The sequence below is a fragment of the Lissotriton vulgaris genome, chromosome 1_2 (assembly GCF_964263255.1).
Source record: "Lissotriton vulgaris chromosome 1_2, aLisVul1.2, whole genome shotgun sequence".
Classification (NCBI taxonomy): Eukaryota; Metazoa; Chordata; class Amphibia; order Caudata; family Salamandridae; genus Lissotriton; species Lissotriton vulgaris.
The window spans coordinates 116724038-116746759 of NC_141686.1; the positions used below are offsets into that span (position 1 = coordinate 116724038).

Consider the following 22722-nt stretch of genomic DNA (forward strand, 5'->3'; position numbering starts at 1 on the left):
ATCATATGAACCATTCAATGATGTGAGGTCCATATATAATGGAAGTCGCTTTAATGTTCCAATGCACCTATGATGCATAGTGGTTTTGTGCCGACATGCCATTATAATTATAATAATTTCACTGTCCCAACCTATAATAGATTTGACTGCCTGTCAGGGTTGGGAGGGATGGACTGACCATCACTGGACCAAGTAACTGTTACATGTGTTAAAAATTCCTATGACACCCAAGCTAAGCCACTATCGGTAATTGAGGAAATCTAAGAACTAGGAGGGTGGCCGATACTTAATCCAGATGATTCCCAACTAGAAAGAATTGATGCTGCATCTGGGGGGGACCCGTTTATAATTAAGGATTCCTCAGATAGCAGTATAGGTACAGTCATCAACTTAAATCATGCTGTGAGCATTAAGTCAAAGGATAAATGGTCTTTCATTTCTAGGAATATTGCTGGACTTAGATCCAAATTGGATAATCCGCTTTGGTCCGATCTAGTTAAAGATCACGATGTGATATGCCTCCAAGAAACTTGGGCCAAGGAAGTTTGCCATATTAATGGTTTTAAGACTGTTTTTACTCCAGCATTGGCTCATCACATGGCAGAGCCAAGGGTGGGCTCTGCACAGATGTCTCGAATTGTTTTAAATGTAAAAACATGGAGGTTTTTTATAATATTCGCTATTACCATATTGTTGGTTTACATTTGAATAATGCTCTCTGTAGTTTGATTGTTAACTTGTATAACAATGTTCTCTCTGCTGATTTGGTTGCAGTGTTTAAAACTCTAAGCTCCGAACTTAACGCGATAATATGCAATGTTCATCGTTATATGGTGGGGGGGGGGGGTTTGGAGATTTTAATTGCACTCTCTGTAATAGAGCTGGTAAGGGAAATTGTGGTTTAACGGTGGACAAGGAGTCCTTTCTGACACACTTTGAACATACCGGTAAGGGGGATGCTCTGAATGAGATCCTCTTCACGAATGATTTAGGTTTTGCAAACAAACTGTGTCACCCAGAGGTCCCGTTCTTCGCAACCTTTAACGGTAGAAGGTTTACTTCTCTAATTGATTATGTTCAGATCTCTTCTTGCTTTGGGGAAAGTGTAGTTAACTACAGTGTACTGGACATCACCATAAGTGATCATTTTCCCATTAGGGTTGACATTAGAGATCTTTGTGCACCTGTAGACAGTATCCCTAAGTTACTATCTGAAAATATTGAAATTTCAAGACAGAATGGCTTTGCCCTAAAGTGGTCCAAGGTCATACCTGAAGAGTTTATTGGTAACTTGATTAAGTTGAGAAAGAATTGTTTCGAAACCTGCTTGGGCATGGCGTCCGAGGACACTGTAGTTTTCAACAATTTTAAACTTATTATAACAAGTATTAAGGAAGGCCTTTGGGTTAACCTAAGGAATCATGATAATAGAAAGAAGGGCTGGTTTGATCTGGAGTGCACTAAAGCACATACTAAACTTAAACGGGCTTTGAACAAACAAGATAGAGACTTTAAACAGATTAGGGAGCTCCGTAAAAACTACAAATTAGCTATTAAACAGAGAAGAGCAAAGATGAAAAACGAAGCATGGGTGGCAGTTCTAGACACCTCTGATTCGAAGGACATGACTGCATTCTGGAGGGCAGTCAATGCGCCATTTTCTAAAGATGACTCTAAGGCGCGGTTAGAGATTGCCATTTCAGAGGATGAATGGGTGAAGCACTTCGAGGCACTCTATAGCCCTGTGGAACTTCTAGGGGAACTGCCGGTGCAGGAGGTACCTTTATTGCCAAATAATAAAGAGGGGTTGAATCTCTCTTTTACGCTGGATGAGGTAATCAAGGGCATTAACTTAAGCAAGGGAGGCAAGGCACCGGGCCCAGATGGTGTCCCGATAGATATTTGTAAAAATAATGTAACATTATGGGCACCTCTGCTTACTAGATTCACGAATACTGCTTGCACGGTGTGCCTTGCTAGTACCTGGTACGAATCTATTATAGTACCCATTTTTAAAAGAGGGGACAGGGCTAGTTGTACTTGTTACCGCCCAATATCTCTGCTTGATTCTACAGTCAAAATTATTGGTAGGATCATTTTAGATAGGCTGCAGTCATGGGCCAATGAGTACAAGATTATTAGTGACCTGCAATATGGTTTTAGAGAAGGAGTTGGGACTATAGATCAGGGACTTAATCTATTTATACTTGTGGAAAAATATACCAAGGTTAAGGGAGGAAGGTTGTTTTTAACTTTTGTGGACTTGATCTCCGCCTTTGACTGTGTTAATCACTCTAAATTATGGTCAATTTTAATTTGTCTGGGTGTTGAGGATAACATTATTTGTTTTTTTAAGAGAGCTTTATAATGGAGCAAGGGCTATGATTAGATATGGAACTAAAGGAGAGTGCACTAGAATGTTTACCATCGCGAGGGGGGTCAGACAAGGATGCGTCCTTGCCCCTTTTTTATTCTCTATTTACATTAACGGTTTGGAGAATATTTTACTAAGGGACTGTATAGATATGCCAACAGCATCGCAACGCCGTATCCCGGAACTTATATATGCAGACAATGCTGTCTTGATGGCAAGAACCCCCGTGGCGATGCAAAGTATGATTACATCGTTTTCCACCTTCATGGCCAGTTTAGATTTGAAGGTGAACTGCACTAAAACCTTTTCTATGAAATGTGGCGTTAATGCTAAACAGAGGAAAAGAACCATGTTCATTGATAAAAAGACACTGGATCAGTTTTCTAATTTCCCTTATTTAGGTATACTGTTTGACTGCACAGGGCAATGGAAAAGTGCTATCAAAAGTAGAAATATGCTATTTGTCAAGTCTGTTATGGCCCTTAAACTGTTTAGCAAAAAGATGGGAAACAGACCTATAAATGAGCTCCTACGTATTTATAAAGCCAGTTGCGTTGCAGTGGCAAATTAAGGTGCGGGAATTTGGGGTAACTTTAATGTTTCTAGCCTGCAGCTGACTTAGAATAGCTTTTGGCGATATCTTCTTACTGTTCCGGAGGGTACATCAACCCATAATTGCCACACTGAACTCCGTATGGCCTATTTGGAAGATCAACCGGTTCTTCTGTGGCACAGGGTCTGGACCACCGATGAGTGTCATCTAAATCGCCTCATACTGGGGGACGCCATGAAATTAGAGGGCGCGCACCGAGTGAAATGGTTGAGATACATTAAAACTTTTTGTGACTACATCAATCACCCCGAATTCTATGATGATCCCAAGTCAATGGCAAAAATCCCTAGGAAAGAGCTAAAAAGGTTATGTACTGCTTACCTGGCGAATTTAAGAGATCAAAATGAATTGACTAAAAAAACTGTGATTGCTCACCAGCTGACCTTAACTTCGCAGGCAATACAACCCTACTTAACCTTAAGGATGACGGCACATAAAAGGTTTTTGCAGACAAGATTTAGATTTGGGATTGTATTTAGGTTATTAAGTTTTCCCGCCATTAATGATTGGTCTACTGGTATATGTAAATGCCCGTGTGATAATACCTCCACTCAATCAGATATTCATATTTTATTTTTCTGTAAATTTTACACTGTACCATGTACATGCCCATTTTAAAATATTTGAATTTTAGACAATGTCGACCTGACTTCCTAGCTATTCAGAAACTTGAAGATATATTTTCAGTGGCATCTGTTTCTGTATTTCTTAGAAATGCTTTTTACGAGATAAACAATATCTGTTTAAATACAACTCCTTTTAGCTATGAGTTTCTGTATTTTTAACTATTTTATATATTGACTGACATATGTGAATTGATTTTGAACTGTGATTTTATGTACTTTTATGGTTGTTAAAGTTTTATAACCGAATAAAGTCTTCTTGAATTGAATTGAGTAGCTCGGGATATCAAACTCTTCCAGCCCATCCATGGTCACAAGAAGGACTTAGGCCCGGTCGCGTTGCATCTTCTTCAGCACTCTGGGTAGAAATGCTATAGGCCGAAAGGAGTACAACAGACCGCAGCTCCATTCGCGACAAAAACCGTCGCCGAGCGGCTGCTGCCTTGGAAATTCCAACGCGCGGAACTGCTGACATTACGCATTCTCTTTGGTGGTGAATAGATCTTACCAAAGCTCTTCCCACTGCCAAAAAGAGACCTTGCGCCACGTCCGAGTGAAGACGCCCTGGCGTTCAGAGAACCTGTCAGGTGTTGAACACCAGGAAAATGCCCTGATGTTTCAGCCGTGTCCAGAGGCGCAGAGCCTCCTGACATAGGGTCCACAAACCCACCCGCCCTGTTTGTTGCAGTCCCACATGGCGGTTGTGTTGTCGGTAAACACATGCACTACTCTCCCCTTGAAAGAGAGAAGGTATGCCTTCAGGGCAAGTCGGTTCGCCCAAAGCTCCAGAAGGTTGATGTGGTGCTTGGACTCCGTCGGAGACCAGAGGCCTCTGATCTCCACCTCTCCCGTGTGGCCGCCCCCTCCCAGGAGGGACACATCTGTCACTACTGAACTTCGGTTGGGAGAGGAATCTGCCGTTGACGCAATGCCGTTCCGTGAGCCACCACTGTAACTGTTGTGCAGTGCTCTCCGAGATCTGGATGTGATCGGACAGGTTCCTGTGATGTTGCGCCCACTGGAACTTCACGTCCCACTGCAGAGCCCGCATATGCCATCTGGCATGATTGATCAGCAGGTTGCAGGAGGCCATGAGGCCCAGCAGCCTCAGGGTCACTGACCGAAACCCGGGATGGGCAGAAAGATAGGAATCAGAACCCGAATATCCTGGACTTGCTGTTTGGGAGGATAGACCCGAAAATGTGCCGTGTCCAGAACCACTCCAATGAAGAGGAGCTTCTGAGAGGGAATCAGGTGCGACTTCGGCATATTGATGGAGAACCCTAGCAAATGCAGGAGGTCAGCCATAGCCTGGAGGTGGGAGACTACTCTCTGGGACGAGCCCACCTTCAACAACCAGTTGTCGAGATAGGGGAAGACTGAAATCCCTGATCTGCGCAGATGAGCTGCGACCACCGCCATCACTTTGGTGAACACCTGAGGAGCGCTGGTAAGGCCAAATGGGAGCCCTGTAAACTGAAAATGCTTGTTGCCTACCGTGAACTGCTGGTAACGCCGGTGGCCCGCAGGACTGGGATGTGGAAGTAAGCCTCCTGCAAGTCCAGCGCTACCATCCAGTTTTGTGGGTTAAAGCAGACAAACTCTGCGCCAAAGTGAGTATCTTGAACTTCTCTTTGCGGAGGAAGCGATTTACGTTCCAGAGATCTAAGATAGGATGCAGGCCCTAGTCCTTCTTTGGCACCAGAAAGTAGTGGGAATAGCAACCACGACCTACTTCTGGCGTCGGAACGCTCTCAATGGCCCCCTTGGCCCAGAGGGCCACAACTTCCTGCTGAAGAAGCACCAAGTGATTTCCCGACATGCAGTGGTATTGAGGTGGCATGGCTGGAGGGGTAGTGTCGAAGGGGAAGGAGTACCCCCTTCGGACTATTTCTAAAACTCACCTGTCCGACGTCATGGTGCGCCAGAGGGGGAGGTGATGGCGAAGCCTGCCGCCCACTGCCATCTGATGATCCTGAAAGTTCGGACTAAGAAGGTTTGGAGGCAAGGGTGTCAGAGGTGGAGGTGGACTGGCCTTCCCGCTGACCCCTTAGTCCGCCACGGCAGAACCCGCGTCTGCGCTGTGGTGGTTGCTGAGCAGGCTTGTGGCTCTGTTGTGAACGCTGCGGGCGTCCCTTCTGGTGGCAAGAAAGGAGCGAAAAGCAGCCTGCAGAGGAGGGCAGAGAGCCCCAAGGACTAGGCCGTAGCCCCTGAGTCCTTAAACCGCTCCAACGCATGGCCTGCTTTCTCACTTAAGAGGCGAAGTCCATCAAGTGGCATGTCCAGAAGTGTGTTTTGGACATCACCAGAGAATCCAGTGGTCCTCAACCAGGCGTGGCGCCGAACCGGCACTGTCGTTGCCATTGATCTGCTCAGTAAGTCGGGGGTGTCTAGGCCAAAACGAATCTTGAACTTAGCTGCGTCTCTCCCCTCTGCAACAGCCGGGGAGAGAGCTGCCCGGGCCTCCTCCCGAAACTGAGGCAGCACTTATGCCACCATATCCCACAGACAGTGGGAATAACGGCCCAAGAGGTATGCGGTGTTCATGGACCGCAGCGCAGAACTGGCAGAAGAAAAAAATCTTCTTTTTAAACTGATCCAGTTTCTTGTATTCCCTATCTGGGGGTGCGGAAGGGAAGGCAGTCGGGGGAAGTAGAGGCTTGGACAACCAAGCTCTCGGGGCTAGAGTGTAGGGAGAGGAAAAAGGGGTCACCCGGAGCCGGGCGATGTTGTTGGGCCAGGTTCCTATCCACAGGAGCCCCTGTGGTGGGCCTGGACCAAGTGCCCAACAGAACGTCAGAAAGTGCTTATACTCTCTACTAGCCACGGTAGGAGGAGACAGCATGTCATGGTCTGGTGAGGTATCCAGACCACTGGCATCCCCCAACTCCTCTGCCCAGTCCTGATAGACTCGCAAGCAGCTGCGAGAGGGTCCTCAAACCCCTCCCAGTCCTCCCCTTCCTCCTCAGGCTGGTGTACAGGCCAAAAATAAGGAGTAGGGACATGGGAAGGAAATCCCGGAGCGGCGTCAAACAGCATCGAACGACGCCGGGCCGACTCTGCGTCCACTACGTGTCTGAAACCGGGGCCAACGTTGTCGCGAGGTGCGGGTGACGACGGATGTGGTGCCGGCGGGGTCGGTGCGGTGCTATAAGGTCAACCAGCTTCGATCAGGATCCAGGGGGGCTGGCAACGCCGGGGCCAGAACCAGTGGGGGTGAAGGGCGAGGATCCCCACTCGGGACCCGAAGGCGCTCCGGCGAAACCAGACGGCCCAAAGAGGCGAGCCATGGCCGATAGGAATTCCTGTATCTGGGCCGGAGTCGCCGACTAACCCGGAAAGGGCAGGTAGGCTGGCGGCGACTGCATAGGCTCCACCAGAGCCGCAGGGGTGGCACCACCCGTACTCTCAGCCACGTCGCGCGACTGGCGAGGGGAAGTCAGAGAATAATGTTGTTTCTTCGACTTCTTCTGCTTCGCCTTACCTGACCCAGAGTGTGAAGACTTTGATCCCGAAGACCAATTGTGATGACTCCGCGCACAGTTCCTCAACCTTCCTCGGGACCAGAACCTCGAACGGCATGGAGCAGACTGCCGGGCTTCCAGCAACTTTCGGGACTGCTTCTGCAAAATTTTCGGTGCCATGGCCAGGCAGTCAGGGCATGACTTCGGGTCGTGGTTGTGCCCCAGGCAAAAAAGACACACTCTGTGTGGATCCGTCAACTACATCATACGGTGACAGTCCTCGCAGGACTTAAAACCAGGCATCCTAACTGCACCTTAGGAGTCGAAGACTCAATGAAACAATGGAGACAAAAAGCCTCAAAAAGTCAGTCAAAAATGTACTGGGGGTTCCCGGTCTTCCTGGATCTGCGCTTGCTGGCGCAAAAAAAGAAAGAACTGACGTCGGGGCGCGTAGGAGGCGTCTAAGTAGCGCCCACGACTTCATCTCGGCGACCATGACGCCAGCGACGGACGTGGAGCTGCACAATACCACCTACCGAAGTGCAGGGGTACTGCTGACGAAAACTTTCCAAATCCTGTATGACGCCTGGGGGTAATTCTAAGGTAAGGAATCTATCACTATGCGTTACTTTCAGATTTTATTTTCACCCAAATGAGTTTCTCTAATTGCGTATCTTTCTCTTGAAGGGAAAAATAACTACTGAATGAAATGGAAATTATAGTATACCATTATTTCAACGCCACAAGTATTTGTTGGGGGGGGGGGGTCTCCCAATGAGCTCTTGAAAAAGCATTGCTATTTGCAGGCTTTGGCCCCCTTTTAGAAGAACTGCCTTTTAGCCCATTTCAAGTTTTAGGTTTTACTTCAAGGAGGAGCCTACTGGAAGAATAACAAGCCTTTGCAATGCAATACGTCTTGCATTGCAAGAGAGTTTGAGCTATTGGCATTGTAAATGAAAATGCCTTTTTTTAAAATAAGTTTTCAAAACCTGCAAGCGGTGGGTAAACACACTCTTGCTTCTCGTGAGCAGTGACTAAAAGGGCAAAATGCGTGTATACGCACTGCTTGAAGGTTTTGCAAACATTTATAAAAAAGGCATTGTCATTTACAATGCCAATAGCTCAAACTCTCGCAAATGTGAAACTTATTGCATTGCAAATGCTTGTTTTGGTTTACTCTAACACTATTGTTCAAAGGTGGTGTATTATGCAACATAACCCTAGCGTATTAAATCCAAAAGGGCTGTGAGAAGAAGTAAACAAGCAAAACATATACTTGGCCTCCTCTTTCCCCGACATGGCAAATGCTTACTCCCAAACACAGGAATGAGCAGGTGCAGTGACAACTAAAGGAAACTGAGAATAGATCATTGCATAGTAGAACAACAGTGGACAAATGAAATAGAGATCGGATAGTGAGGAGTTATAATTCTGATGTTATTGTAATAATTACAGGGCTAGAGCACTGGAAATAGCTGCCTTTGGCGACACTACATACGACCACAAGATGGTACAATGTTGTAACAAATAGCCTCTTAATGGGTTTGTTGGGAGCATCCAAATGACGTGCCATTTTGCTGCAGCTCGAGAAATACTTGCACCGCAGAGTAGATGGGACAAAATAACTCCCCAACTTCTGTAGCTCATCCCTAAATGTGTTTTAGAAAGTTACAAGTTTAATTAAATCATTCTGATTGCACAGAGCCTTAAAACTAAGTATGGCGCAAATACACACTCAATCAATCAGTCATTTGAAGAGCGTGCTACTCACCTGTGATGGTCTCAAGGCGCTAAGGGGAGAGGGGAAGCCGCTACTGGTCGAACAGCCAGGTCTTGAGAAGTCTCCTGAAGGTCAGGTAGGAGAGAATATGGGCTAAAGGCTAGGGCGGATGACCTCGGAGCTCGACTACCAGGTTTGAGTCTCGGCAGGGGCGCTTAACATTCTGTGATTTGGGCAAATCACTTACTATCGCTGTGCCTAACAAAAATGAATGAGTCCGTCTGTAAAGTAACTGATATTTATGTAAAGCGCTCTGATAACTTCTGGTCTAGTTAGCACCATATAAAAAAAAAAAAAAATACAAGGGGGAAGGAGGGGGAAGACGTCAGTCAGCAGGCCCAATGAGACCAATGGCAGGAGCCCGCCTCTTAGTAAACATATGATCGAGGATAAAGCCTTAGAACAGGTAGAATAAGAGTCAAATAACTATTATTTCGACAACTCCTACTGTATAAAAGTTAAGAGTCCAAGTATTTTACATTGCGCAGAGTCGAAACTCTGCATAGCTGGTCGAGTGTAATACAAGCATTTATGAAGTAATAGTTCTCGCATTTGCGAGAGCTGGAGCTATTGGCATTTTAAATGACAATCAATTCCTTTACAATGCCAATAGCTCAAACTGTCTCAAATGCAAGACCTTTGTGGCCCCACCAATTCAGCTTCCAAAACTGTAAGCTAAAGCGCGGGTGCCGCGATAGCTTTCTAAGTAAAGAAATAGAAAAAAACTTTTTTTATGTCTTTACTTTTGAAGCAATCGCAACACCTACGCTTTAGCTTACGATGTTGGAAGCTAAAGCATGGATGCCGTGATTGTAAGAAAAGTAAATAAATAGAAAAGTAAATAAATAGAAAAAAATGGCAGTTGAATGATTTTTTTCTTTCTATTGATTTACTTTTGTTAAAATCGCGGCACCCATGCTTTATCTTTGAACATCTTAAGCTAAAGCGCGGGTGCCATGATGGCTTTAAAAGTAAACAAACTGAATTAAAAAAAAAAATGATTTTCCCTGATTTGTTTCCTTTTAAAGCAATCGTGGCACTCGCGCTGTAGTCATTATGTTTCAAGATAAAGTGTGGGTGCCGCCAATTAAAATAAATAGATACATATCAAACGAAAGGCATGCAGCCCTGCTCGGCCAGCAAATAACAAAAGAAAAGCGCAGCCGCCATTATTCTTAACGCGGCATGCACTGAATAAATGAAAAAAAAGAAAGCATTGAGGAAGAGTGTGTCCTACCCACAGAAGGCAGGAACAAGCTATGTAAGAAAATAATAATAATAATAGAGGTAGCTTATAAAGCGCTTGGTTACGCAGAAGCGTGTCCCCGCGCTACAACGAAAGCAGACTGAAGGAAAGAGACCAATTATCTGGAGAACAGGTATGTTTTTAGGTTCTTACGGAAGCTGGATTCGTATGGATCAAGGCGGAGATGGGGGGGAAGGGAATTCCAGCTTTTCGCTGCCAGATGGCGGAAGGAGCGTCCGCCCATGCGGGCCCTTTTAACCCTAGGAACCTTAAGTAGGCCCCCATGTAAGGAGCGCAAATCGCGTGATGGTGTATACCTGGTCACTAGGTTCTGGAGTGGAATAGGCGTTTTCTTAGCCAGGATGCGGTGACAGGTACAGAGGGCTTTGAATTCCACTCTGCTTTTTACTGGCAGCCAATGGAGGGTTTTAAGAGCGGCCTTGGTGTCTGATCGTTTAGGGATTTTTAGGATGAGACGGGCTGCCGCGTTCTGTATTACCTGGAGGCGGTTCATAGCCTTACAGGTGGTTCCCAGGTAAAGTAGGTTGCCGTAGTCTAGGCGTGATGTTACAAGGGCATGTACCAGAGTTTTCCGTGCGAACATAGGAAGGAGGTCAAGGACCTTCCGTATAGTTTTTAAGACGCTAAAACAGACACCTGCTATTCGGTCTATTTGGGGTCCAAAAGATAGGTCAGCATCGAGCCATACTCCAAGGTTTTTGACTCCCTGGCGGGGTATGGGAGCCTCACCCAGGCATGGAGGTCACCACGCCGACGACCAAACAGATGGATTCCTCCCCACAAAGAGCACCTCGGTCTTGTTGTCGTTTAATTTAAGGGTAGAGAGGCCTTCAAGGGATATAATTTATAAGAGAGATCAGTTGTTCGATATGTTTATGGGATAAAGTTAAATACCCAATGTATCAATCATATAATTAAATACACACAATCAATTTGAAAAACACATAAAAACATATAAACGTATAAACAACAAAGCACAAGGGTGTGTCAAAAAAGAATTTTATCAAAGATTTCATTGAATCAGCAGTAAATCAAAAAAGCAGGTAAGGAGATGCTGATATGAAAAGCCTAGTGGCAAATAATCAATAATACAGCAAAACCTAGAAAAGACATCTATCTCAAAATACAAAGTGAATCAAACACTGGAGAGATAAGATGTAGGTCGACGTTTCGGTCTCTCTACAACACAATTATCGAGACCATCTTCAGGACTGTTGTCATTAAAACACTGCTGTAAGCTGTGCTGTAATCTAGATTGAGTGAGATACCACAATGTTGGTCTCAAGGTAAAAATAAGCGTTGGACACCGGACGGATGCGAGAGGAACACAAACGTCCAAGAGATGAGCGCGGCACGAATATACTGGTGGAACGATTCTGGATGGCAGATGGCTCAGAAAATGAAGTCTCTATGACATGGGACTTGTGGACCAAGGATCCTTTTTAGCATATAAAATCTGTGTCCATCAAAATGGAATCTTGTGAGCGGACGCAGACATCCAAATGGTAATTACTGGGCGATTGACAGTATCGTTTCTGGGTTTTCTGGATTATGAAAGTCGGGTCAAAATCAATTTGACTGGAAACACGGGGAAAGCCGGCTTTCCCCGTGTTTCCAGTCAAATTGATTTTGACCCGACTTTCATAATCCAGAAAACCCAGAAACGATACTGTCAATCGCCCAGTAATTACCATTTGGATGTCTGCGTCCGCTCACAAGATTCCATTTTGATGGACACAGATTTTATATGCTAAAAAGGATCCTTGGTCCACAAGTCCCATGTCATAGAGACTTCATTTTCTGAGCCATCTGCCATCCAGAATCGTTCCACCAGTATATTCGTGCCGCGCTCATCTCTTGGACGTTTGTGTTCCTCTCGCATCCGTCCGGTGTCCAACGCTTATTTTTACCTTGAGACCAACATTGTGGTATCTCACTCAATCTAGATTACAGCACAGCTTACAGCAGTGTTTTAATGACAACAGTCCTGAAGATGGTCTCGATAATTGTGTTGTAGAGAGACCGAAACGTCGACCTACATCTTATCTCTCCAGTGTTTGATTCACTTTGTATTTTGAGATAGATGTCTTTTCTAGGTTTTGCTGTATTATTGATTATTTGCCACTAGGCTTTTCATATCAGCATCTCCTTACCTGCTTTTTTGATTTACTGCTGATTCAATGAAATCTTTGATAAAATTCTTTTTTGACACACCCTTGTGCTTTGTTGTTTATACGTTTATATGTTTTTATGTGTTTTTCAAATTGATTGTGTGTATTTAATTATATGATTGATACATTGGGTATTTAACTTTATCCCATAAACATATCGAACAACTGATCTCTCTTATAAATTATATCCCTTGAAGGCCTCTCTACCCTTTCATTTAACTACCCAAGCCCTCAAGGGTGTAACTGGGTTCCTCACCCTCTGCTAACCGTCGTTTAATTTAAGGCAGTTGGTGGACATCCAGGTTGCAAGTTCTTGCATGCAGTCCCTGAAACTGTCCATCGCAAGACCGGGTGCACGCGATAGGGAGATAGCCAGCTGCGTGTCATCGGCGTATGACACGATGCTCAATCCATGACTCACGGCAATTGAAGCAACTGGAGAGACGTAGAGATTAAACAAGGTTGGGCTCAGGGACGAACCCTGAGGAACGCCCTGTCCCAAACCTATGTCTCTCGAGTAGTGGTCGCCCTGGCGAACTTGGAAGCTTCTTCCTGTCAGGAAGGATTGTAGCCATTGGAATGCAGCTTCGGATATTCCTCCGTTATTCAGACACTGTAGCAGGTTGGCGTGCGCTACAGTGTCGAATGCTGCACTCAGGTCCAATAGGATGAGGGCCATGGTATGACCCTCATCCACCCCCTGGCGTAGGGTCTCTACCGCTGTTAGGAGTGCAGACTCCGTAGAATGGCGGGGACGGAATCCGAATTGAGTGTCATGCAATAGGGCAAAATAGTGCTTGGATGCTTTAATTCAAGCCTACCAAGAATCAACACTTGTAACAGGGTATGTCCTCATGGGAGGTTACAAGAAAAGAAAAGGTGGTACTAAGGAGGGACTAATAAGCCTACTGACCAATGAAAAGCCACCATTTACAAAGGACAGGGATAGGAGCCAATTAAAAAGATTGGCGGAAAGTGGGTGGAACTTCATGTACTATCCTGAAAACAGCATGTCTCGGAGAGACTTTGCAAGCGCTACCTAGGCGAGACCTAAAAATGGGGAAAAGTTATCAAGCAATAAAACCAGATTTAAATGAAATACCAATGTTTAAGGGTAAAGGATGGAGGAGCTCTGCGAACAGTATTGGCTGAAATGATGGCAATAATGGATGTTACCTTTTGACAAGATGTTAGATCTGACAAGAAGTTAATACTTGAAGACACTTCAAATTACCATTTAGCACCAAAATAATGAAGGGGATTTGAGGCATTCTTTCTATAGGCAAGGAGCCACCAAGTGAACCTTATTTAAGATAATAGAACTCTTCAGTGTCAGTTAACCTATGTGACATACATTGGGGCTAGAAGTGCAATTACCTTGGAAAGTTCATCAGAGTGGGAACATGGCATGATAGGTGGAAAACTTTGGGGCACTTGTCGCAACAAAGAAGCTCCCCTCCATTCTGACAAACAGCACACCAATCCTCGTTGGGATCATCTTCTTTGCCACCACTGCTACCCTCTGCAGAATGACGGGGTGTCATTGGAGTCATGGACATCCATGCTGGTTTTCCACTAAATGAGTTTCCTTGATGAGTAGGTCTGTCTCCCGTGCTGTCTGGTGCATCCCTTCTAGGACCTGCTTCTGCTCTGGAATTATTATTGCTGTCCAAGAGCATTGACGTAAGAATGCTTCTTGAGTAGCCAGACTAGAAGAAAATAAATATGCGATTTGAAGAAATCATGAATTAAAAGTATCTCATAAAAATACTGGTCCTCTAATTCTTTCATTCAATTGTCAATAATTCAAATACAAATAACCAATGGTTTGGTAATTTCATTATTTCCTATTTGACAGGGCAAATAGTTCATGTAACTTGTCAAAGACTAGCAAAGCTATTTGTTTTGAGGTGGGATCCTGGTGAATACAGCATTTTGCCCAATAGAAATTCTTTTTTTTCCCCTTCTATTTTTACATTTCTATGTTGCATCCTTCTTACATTACATCAGATCAGATTTAAAAAAATGAATGGCTTCCTACCTGTAATCCTAGTTGTTTAGGGGAATCTCCATTTAAATCATAAGCATTGAATAGTCTCGTCCACATGCGGAATTCCACCACACTTCTTCCAAAGTATACATTTCTGTGCCACATCTTCGCCTTACTTCAAAAAGGCCAGGACTTTTTATGTGACAAAAGAAAGTTTGGCTGATCCTAGACTACTGTAACGCCCTATATATGAACATAAAGAAGTCCTCACTGAATAGATGGCAGGTTATTCGAAATGCAACAGTACGCCTGGTATTGAATGTACCAAAACACCTCTCAGTGCGGGAGGGTATTTGTGCCCTGCCGATGCTGCCAGTCAAGAACCTAACGACAAAGTGCTCTGCATGGTATACTTGGCTTTTCACCATCATGGGCAATTGTCCCTGAGAACATTAGTCCTTTGGCACGCCCATAGGAGACAACTCAGATCATCTTCTCTTAGGAAGGTGACCATTCCCAGATTCCGTAAAGCCAGGTGCGGCGGTCGCTCATTCTCAGATGTGGCAGCTAAATTATGGAACATCTTCCCGGCACACACTGCGAGGTTGGACTCCTTTGAAATTTTCCGCAAGCAACTAAAGATATGGATGCCTTCCCTTCCGTGACTGTTGGGCGCTGGTCTCAGAAACTGCTCTTCTTACTGCGCTCAGCGCTTTGACGCCTTCAGGCACCGAAAACTTTACAAATTCTATTTCATAATAAAACAACTGTTTGGATTTTCTGATATCCTTAGTTTTTTCTACATAAAGTTTCAGGACACCTCAAGTCAAGAGTATACAGGAATTTCTCTTTTGGAGAAGAAGGGTTTTGAAAGAAATTTGATAAGGTGACGGTTTGGCTTACATAAAAATCTGAAACTACGTTATGGAGGAATTTAGAATGAGTCCTCATTATAACCATATTACTACTGAAAGCTGTATATGGTTCTTGGGAACATAGGATACTGCTAACCCAGTGTGTGGAAGTTATAGCCAAAAGGAAATCGACTTCCAGGAAAGGTGGTGTAAGGAGGCCTTAAGGATAGGCTTGAAGGGAGAGCCCAATAACACTGAAAGGACAATATTAACTCCCATGGAGTGGAAGATCTCAGAATTGAGGAAAAACACTTTCCTAATGCACCTCCCGGAAGTCCCTAATAACTGACATCTTGACAAAGAGGTTTACAAAGGACATTCACTGAAGGCAGCACTGGCCGTCAGGTGGACTTTCTTTTTTTTTTTCAGTCCTCATCTAGCAAAAAGATTGTAGAGTATGGAGGAGTCAGAGGCCTCTGTTCTTTGATTCCTTCGGCCCTTGGTTATTCGAGGTGTTCAGTTTACCTTGGCCTTCAGGGGCCTCCTTTTGTCCATCTCTTAGCACATGATTTTCGGAGGGAGGAGAGCTAGTCATTTTGACTACTCAGTTCAAGACTAGCTTGAAATCAGTGGTGCCTTTGCTTTTAATCATTGGACTCCCTTTCAGTTCCCACTATATATTTTTCCCAAATATTCCAGAACCTATTCTTATTCTTGCTCTGCCTTCCCTGTTTATCCACTTTATATACCCTTAACATGGAGTTTAACCAATCTGAGTGACTTGGTGGTTAACTTTTCACCCATTTAATACATATTTCCCTCCTGGCCAAAAGGATTAGTAAGAATAGGATATTTTCTTGCCCCTTAGACAGTATAAAATTGTGTGTATATTTACAAATCCCAAAAATAATTAGTTCATCGCTTACCTCAATAGGGTGTTCTATGACCTCGGAAAGCGTCTTACCAATCAGGTCCCAATATTCTGCCAGCAGTGGACATTCTCGGAACATGTGCAGGTCATCCGCTCTTTCCATATCGCATTTAGGACATTTCTTTACTGTGCTGTTTTTAAATTTTGACAGTTTTTTTGAAGTCCAATATGCTCTATGTATTGTGAACAGATGATTCTTCTTGTGTGGAGCAGATTTTATCACTCTAGCTGCTATAGTATTCGAGTCTTTCCAAAGGTCTCCAATTGGACGATTTAGCATGGAGTTACCCCAGATATTTTGAGAGACTTTATATTCTTCTTCTCCAGCTCTTATCAAGGCCCAATACCAAAATGATATTTCCTTTTTAAAGGGTGCTGTATTAAGAGTCTTTTGTTCAATATCTTCAACCTTTTGAACAATTTCTTTCACTCCTTTAAGCCAACTTGTTAATTGATAATACTTAAATCTTGATAGCTTCCCCTGGGTCTCTCTGTCAAGTGTCTCCCACTCTGTGATCTTATTTCCTTTTATCAACTGGCCCCAGTACATTATGTTGGCTTCTTTTAGTGGGTTAATTAAGCTATCTTTTAAGCATTCTGGTGTTCCTGGAGAGTCCCAAATTGGGGAGTATTTGCTATAGTACGGTATTCCTAAAGTAGTTCTCATTTCGTACCATATTCTTACTGCTGATCTTATCGTCTTCAACTTGATTTTTTTGAAATATTTGGGATGACCAAATTTGTATAAGTAATTATCATTTCCTGGTCCAATTATTGCTTTCCAAAACTCAGGCCATTCATCACTTCTGCTTAGTAAAAATCTTATATTTTTAAATTGGAACGCTTTACAATATTCCAATACATCCGGACTAGCTATTCCTCCTTGTAGCTTGTGTCTTCTCAGTTTTTTCCAACTGATTCTTACTCCTTTTGCCCCCCATATGAAATTAGATATTTCCCCTTGTAGTTTTTTGATCTCTGCTTTTTTAAACTCCAATGGAAGAGAATTAAATAGATATGCGCACTTCGGTACTACTGTCATTTTTACTAGGTTTGATTTTCCTAGGAAAGATAAGCGTAGACCTGACCAGGCCTCTAGAAGTCTGCTGATTTCCTTGTGTACTCTTTTGAAGTTTAGGCTCGCTATTTCTTCAATATTCTTACTATATTCAACTCCAAGATACTTTAATTTGCTCTTCACTAAGGGATTTCCAGACATGATGTTCCATTCCAATATTTCTGATTTAGATTTATTTACTTGATACCCTGAAACTTCTCCAAAATCATTTATAATCTTCTCTATTTTTGGAAGGGAGTTATTTAAGTCCCCGGTGAATAACATCAGGTCATCCGCGAATAGTGCAACTTTTTTATCCCATCCCTGAAATTTAAAGGGTATAATCTCTTCTTCCCGTCTTAGGAGGCTAGCTAGTGGTTCTATGTAAAAATTAAATAATAAAGGGGACAGGGGACATCCTTGCCTAGTTCCTCTCTCAATGTGCACAATATCAGTAAGAGTCTCATTAACCAATATTTTAGCCGTTGGACTCTTGTAGATGTTTTTTACAGCTGTCTCAAAGTTATTTCCCAGGTTGAATTTTGTTAGTGTGGTGCTAAGAAAGGGCCAGCTGACCCGATCAAACGCTTTGGCAGCATCGAATGTTATAACTGCCAAAGGTATGTTATTTTGGGTTGCAATATCTATGGTGGCTATAAACTCATGAGACAACTCTGTGATCTGTCTGCCCTTAATAAAACCCTTTTGATTCGGGTGTATTAGGGACCCTGCCACTGCCCCCAATCTTTTTGCTAATATTTGTGTGTATATTTTGTAGTCGCTGTTTAACAGCGATATGGGTCTATAGGACTCACATTTAGTGGGGTGCTTTCCTGGTTTTAACAATATACTTACTATCGCTTCATTCCATGATTTTGGAAGTTCTCCATTATTCAAGAAAATTTCATTAAGAAGGTTTGTAAAAGGGGTCAGAACATTCTCTTGAAGTACGTGATATAGCTCATTTGGTAAAGAGTCTGGGCCGGCAGCCTTCCCTCTTTTTAGTGATTGCCTACGCTAGTACTCACAAATAGTCTTGGTTCACTCTAAAATAAAATGGAGAATAAAAAAAAAAAAAAAAACACTCGATGGTTGCATAAATAATAAACTAAAGGTTGGAAGTAAAAGGAGCATTAAATCAAAGTATACAAGTTGAGAGGGGGAGCTCGAAGCAAGGGCAATTGAGCCCAAAGGAAGAAAGAAGAGGGAGGCTTCTCCAGGGGGGGGGACAAACACCTGGGAAATACGCACAAAAAATAAAATGTAAAAAAACATAAGTTTCACCGGGTGGGGAGCAAACTGGGAAAAAAATAAAAAAAAATAGAAGTCCTTACAACAAGTCAAAAGAGAATTCAGAGGCCTTTCAAATCATGGTTAAAAATGAGTAGAACAAATATGAGAGGGAAGGAGAAAAAACTCAACATCCTGACCTGGAATGTAAATGGGCTGCGACTAAGAAATCGAAGAGCAAGAATTTTGGAATATTTAAAAAACATTGATTGTGAGATACTGATAATCCAAGAAACGCATTTAACAAAAGAAGAATGGGATCTAATAAAGAAAAAGCAAAGTTGGATAGATCACTGCATCTGCACAAATCAAAATTGCAACGTTAAAGGAGTGGCGATAATATTCAAGAAATCTCTTAAAGTAATAATAGAGAGAACAGAAGTAGATAAGAAAGGGAGATGGGCAAGTGTGACGGCTAAAGTACTTAATATATAATAGTGGGATATTATGGCCCAAATGTAGATGATCCGGAATCAATACAAGATTTATATGCTCACCTACTCACAGTAAATACTCCTATAATAATGGGAGGTGATTTCAATATCTTATTAAATCCAAAAGAAGACAGATACCCGGTAGGGAAGTTACCATCAACTCCGAAAATGAGAGAGTGGGTAGGAATCTGCATGAAAGATCTAGAGATAATAGATATTTGGAAAGTGAAGGGGGACAAAGAACATAAATTCACCTTTAAGAATAAGAGGCTAGGACACGAATCCAGAATTGACTTTTTTCTTCTTAGTTATAATCTTGCAGAATATACAAGTAAGGTGAAACACATCCCAGAACATCTGTCTGACCATTCAGCAGTGCAATTAAATTTGATGATATCGGAGGTTCAAACGCAACAAAGATGGACCGTGGATAAGAGAATATTCTTAGACGAAGCAAGTGTGGCTAAACTAGTAGAGGAAACACAGCAATTTTTTGATTTGAATAAAGAAGGAACCTCCAAACAAATAACGTGGGATGCTTTTAAAGCCTATATGAGGGGGAATATCACGAGCATAATGGCTCATAAAAATAGAGAAAAAAGAGTCTTTATACAAAATATCGAAAGGGACTTATTGGATCTCGATAGAGATTTAAAAAAGGCCACAAAAGATCACGAAAGTGAAGAACTAAGAGAAAGAGCAAAAATAAAGAAATTGGAATTGTCAGAGTATCTGGAAACAATAGTAAAAGAAAGATGGGAAGTTAGCAAACTTTCCAATTACGAATATGGTGAAGGATGTGGGAAAATTCTCGCCTGGAAAGCAAGAACTGAGCGAACTAGGAATCACGTTAACAAAATACATAGTGAGGGTCAAACTGGATGTGTCTCTGAGAACAAGGAAATAAGAAAGGAATTCGCAGATTTTTTTTCAGAGCTATACAAGGAAGAAAATACTTGCGATGAAGATCAGATACCAAGTTTGCTCAAAATGGTAGAGATTCCTGAAGCATCGCCGGAACAAAGAATGAAATTGAATTTGAAAATAAGTGAGAAGGAAGTTGCAGATGCAATAAAATTACTAAAAAGAGGGAAGGCTGCCGTCAGGTGGACTTTCATGGAAATAATTTTAAAACTGATCTGGCCAAAAGAAGAGTTTCAGTAGTAAAGCTTCATCTTGACAGGTAGTAGGTTCATTATTCTACAGAATATGCAAAATCCCTTCCCTTTAAAAAAACAAGAAGGTCTAGTGTTTTGTTTCCCTAAGTTTATACAATCCTGTGGGAAATTCTAATGGCCCTATCAAATGGGATCAGAAGACAGGTTACTAAACTTAACAATGGTAGTGTTAGGGTGCAGCATCTGGCTCACAAACTTGTTCATAAGGTTCCATCTGCACTGCAAACACCTGCATGGCAGTCTGACAAACAGCTGGGGTCACTCTGGAGCAATGACAATCATTCTGGCTACTGAATAAGACCGTTTAACCTTTTCCATGCTCATGACGAGCTGAGCTCGTCATGGGGCACGTGGCTTCATGCGCCGTGGAACGCTCAGGTGCGAGGAGAATTCCCCTGCTGTGCTGAGCGTTCCACGGGAACCAATACACCTGTGACTAGCTGAGCTCGACATGAGCACAGGAGCACTGTAGCTCATGACGAGCTCAGCTCGTCATGAGCATGGGAGCGCTGTGCGCGTCCCCCCTTCCCCCCCAGCACAGCGGGGGAATTACCCCCGCAGCGAAGGGGTTAATGAGAACTGCTGAGATCACGGGGGATCAACAGCAAAGCATAGATACATTTGCTGGACCAGTCAATACACAGGGCATTCCATTTCATTCCTGGCTGGTAACATACTGAGGCAAAGTCTGCAGATTTTTATTTTCTGCATTTGCAAACATGTCTAGTTGAGGGAAATTCAAGTTGCAAAAATGCCATGTAGGACAAAGTCAATTAAGGCTCCTAGTGCTCATGGTCAAATAAATCTGCTGAGTGTCCGGTTGAGCGTTTTGCACCCCTGGAAGGTGGACTGCGGTTATGCTCAGATTCTGGGCTCTTAACCACTTCCAGGTGGTTTGTTTTTCCAGGGACAAGGTCTGGATCTCATTCCATCCCGTTTGTTCAGGTAATGCATAATTATTGTGCTGTCAATCAAGTTTTGAAAGGAAATGCAAATGCTACTTACCAGTATGCATCTGTTCTTGGCATGTAGGGCTGCTGACATTCATATCTGTGCATAGATCGCCGCCTAGTGTTGGGTCCGGATGATTGCACATTGTTGTCCTGGAAGAGTCTTCGAAGTATCACGAGATAGGTGGCTCCTCCCCTGGACTACAGTGCGCATGGGCATCGACTCCATCCCCAGATTGTTTTTAGCCATTGTGGCCGAGATGGAGTGAACCTTGAGAATGATGACCATGCCATGAAATGATATGTAAACACTGCAGCTGCTACAGGCGCCGGGGAGGAGGGCGGCGATATGAATGTCAGCAGCCCTACATGCCAAGAACAGATGCATACTGGTAAGTAGCATTTGCAGTTCGAGGCATGTGGGCTGCTGAATTCATATCTGTGCATAGAATACATAGCAGTCCTTCCATTAGCGGCGGCCGCCCGTGCCAGCTGCAGCAGTTTGGAAAAGTGTCCTGAGAACAGCCTGCCCTACAGCTGCCTGCTGTTTAGAGTGCACGTCTACACAGTAGTGTTTAGTAAATGTATGTGTGGTAGACCATGTGGCTGCTCTACATATGTCCTCTAAGGGAATGTTTCCAAGGAAGGCCATAGAGGCCCCCGACTTTCTGGTGGAGTGGGCTCTCGTTGGAATTGTAAGAGTGCGTTTAGCTTTTGCATAACAGATTTGAATACATTTTACGATCCACCTAGCAATACCAGCCTTGGAAATAGCGTTGCCCTTATGGTGTGACGCAAAAGCAACGAAAAGCTGCGTAGTCTTTCTAAAATCCTTGGTCCTATCAATGTAATACATTAGGGCCCTTTTAACGTCAAGGGTGTGGAGCATCCGCTCCGCCAGTGACTCAGGATTTTGAAAAAACACCGGCAACTCAATTGATTGGTTTAAGTGGAATTGAGACACAACCTTGGGCAGAAATTTAGGGTTAGTGCGGAGCACTACCCTGTTAGCATGAACTTGGAAGAATGGCTCTTGGATTGTGAGGGCTTGCAGCTCACTCACCCTCCGTAGCGATGTAATTGCCACTAAGAAAGCCACTTTCCAAGTCAAGAACTGAAGTTCGCAAGAATGTAGTGGCTCAAAGGGAGGATCCATCAGTCTCGTAAGAACCACATTGAGGTTCCATTCTGGAGCTGTTGGGGTCCTTGGTGGAATGACCCTTTTGAGTCCTTCCAGAAAAGCTTTGATAGCAGGCACTTTGAAAAGTGAAAGGTGCTGTCTATTCTGGAGGTATGCGGCCATCGCAGACAGGTGAATGCGGATGGAAGTATATGCCAAATTACACTGGTATAGATGGAACAGGTAACAGATGATATTTTGAATGGAAGCATCTAGTGGATTAATGTTGTGATTTGTGCAATAGATGACAAACCGCTTCCATTTCGCCGCATAACAGGCTCTAGTAGTGGGCTTTCTTGCCTCCCGAATGATGTCCATGCAATTGGGAGGAAGGTTAAGGTAGCCAAACTCTAGGACTTCAGGAGCCAGATCGCCAGGTTGAGCTGTTGCGGATCTGGGTGCTGAATGTCACCATGGCTCTGCGTCAGAAGGCTGGGTGTGAGGTGAAGCCTTTGATGCGGTACCCCGGACAGTTCTAGAAGCACAAGTTACTACTTGTGTAACGATATATCTGTAAGAGACATTAGTTAGTGATAGATTCCTTACCTTAGAATATCCCCAGGCGT

General features: G+C 43.6%; 1 protein-coding gene across 1 annotated transcript in view; it reads right to left on the reverse strand.

Moving 5' to 3' along the window:
• TRIM24 (tripartite motif containing 24) overlaps nt 1-22722 on the reverse strand; it is a 1193545-nt gene that overhangs the window by 408555 nt on the left and 762268 nt on the right. Inside the window, exon 14 of the mRNA XM_086952962.1 lies at nt 13670-14001. Within this exon, the coding sequence (XP_086809088.1) occupies nt 13670-14001 (332 nt within the window). The remainder of the gene's footprint in view (nt 1-13669; nt 14002-22722) is intronic.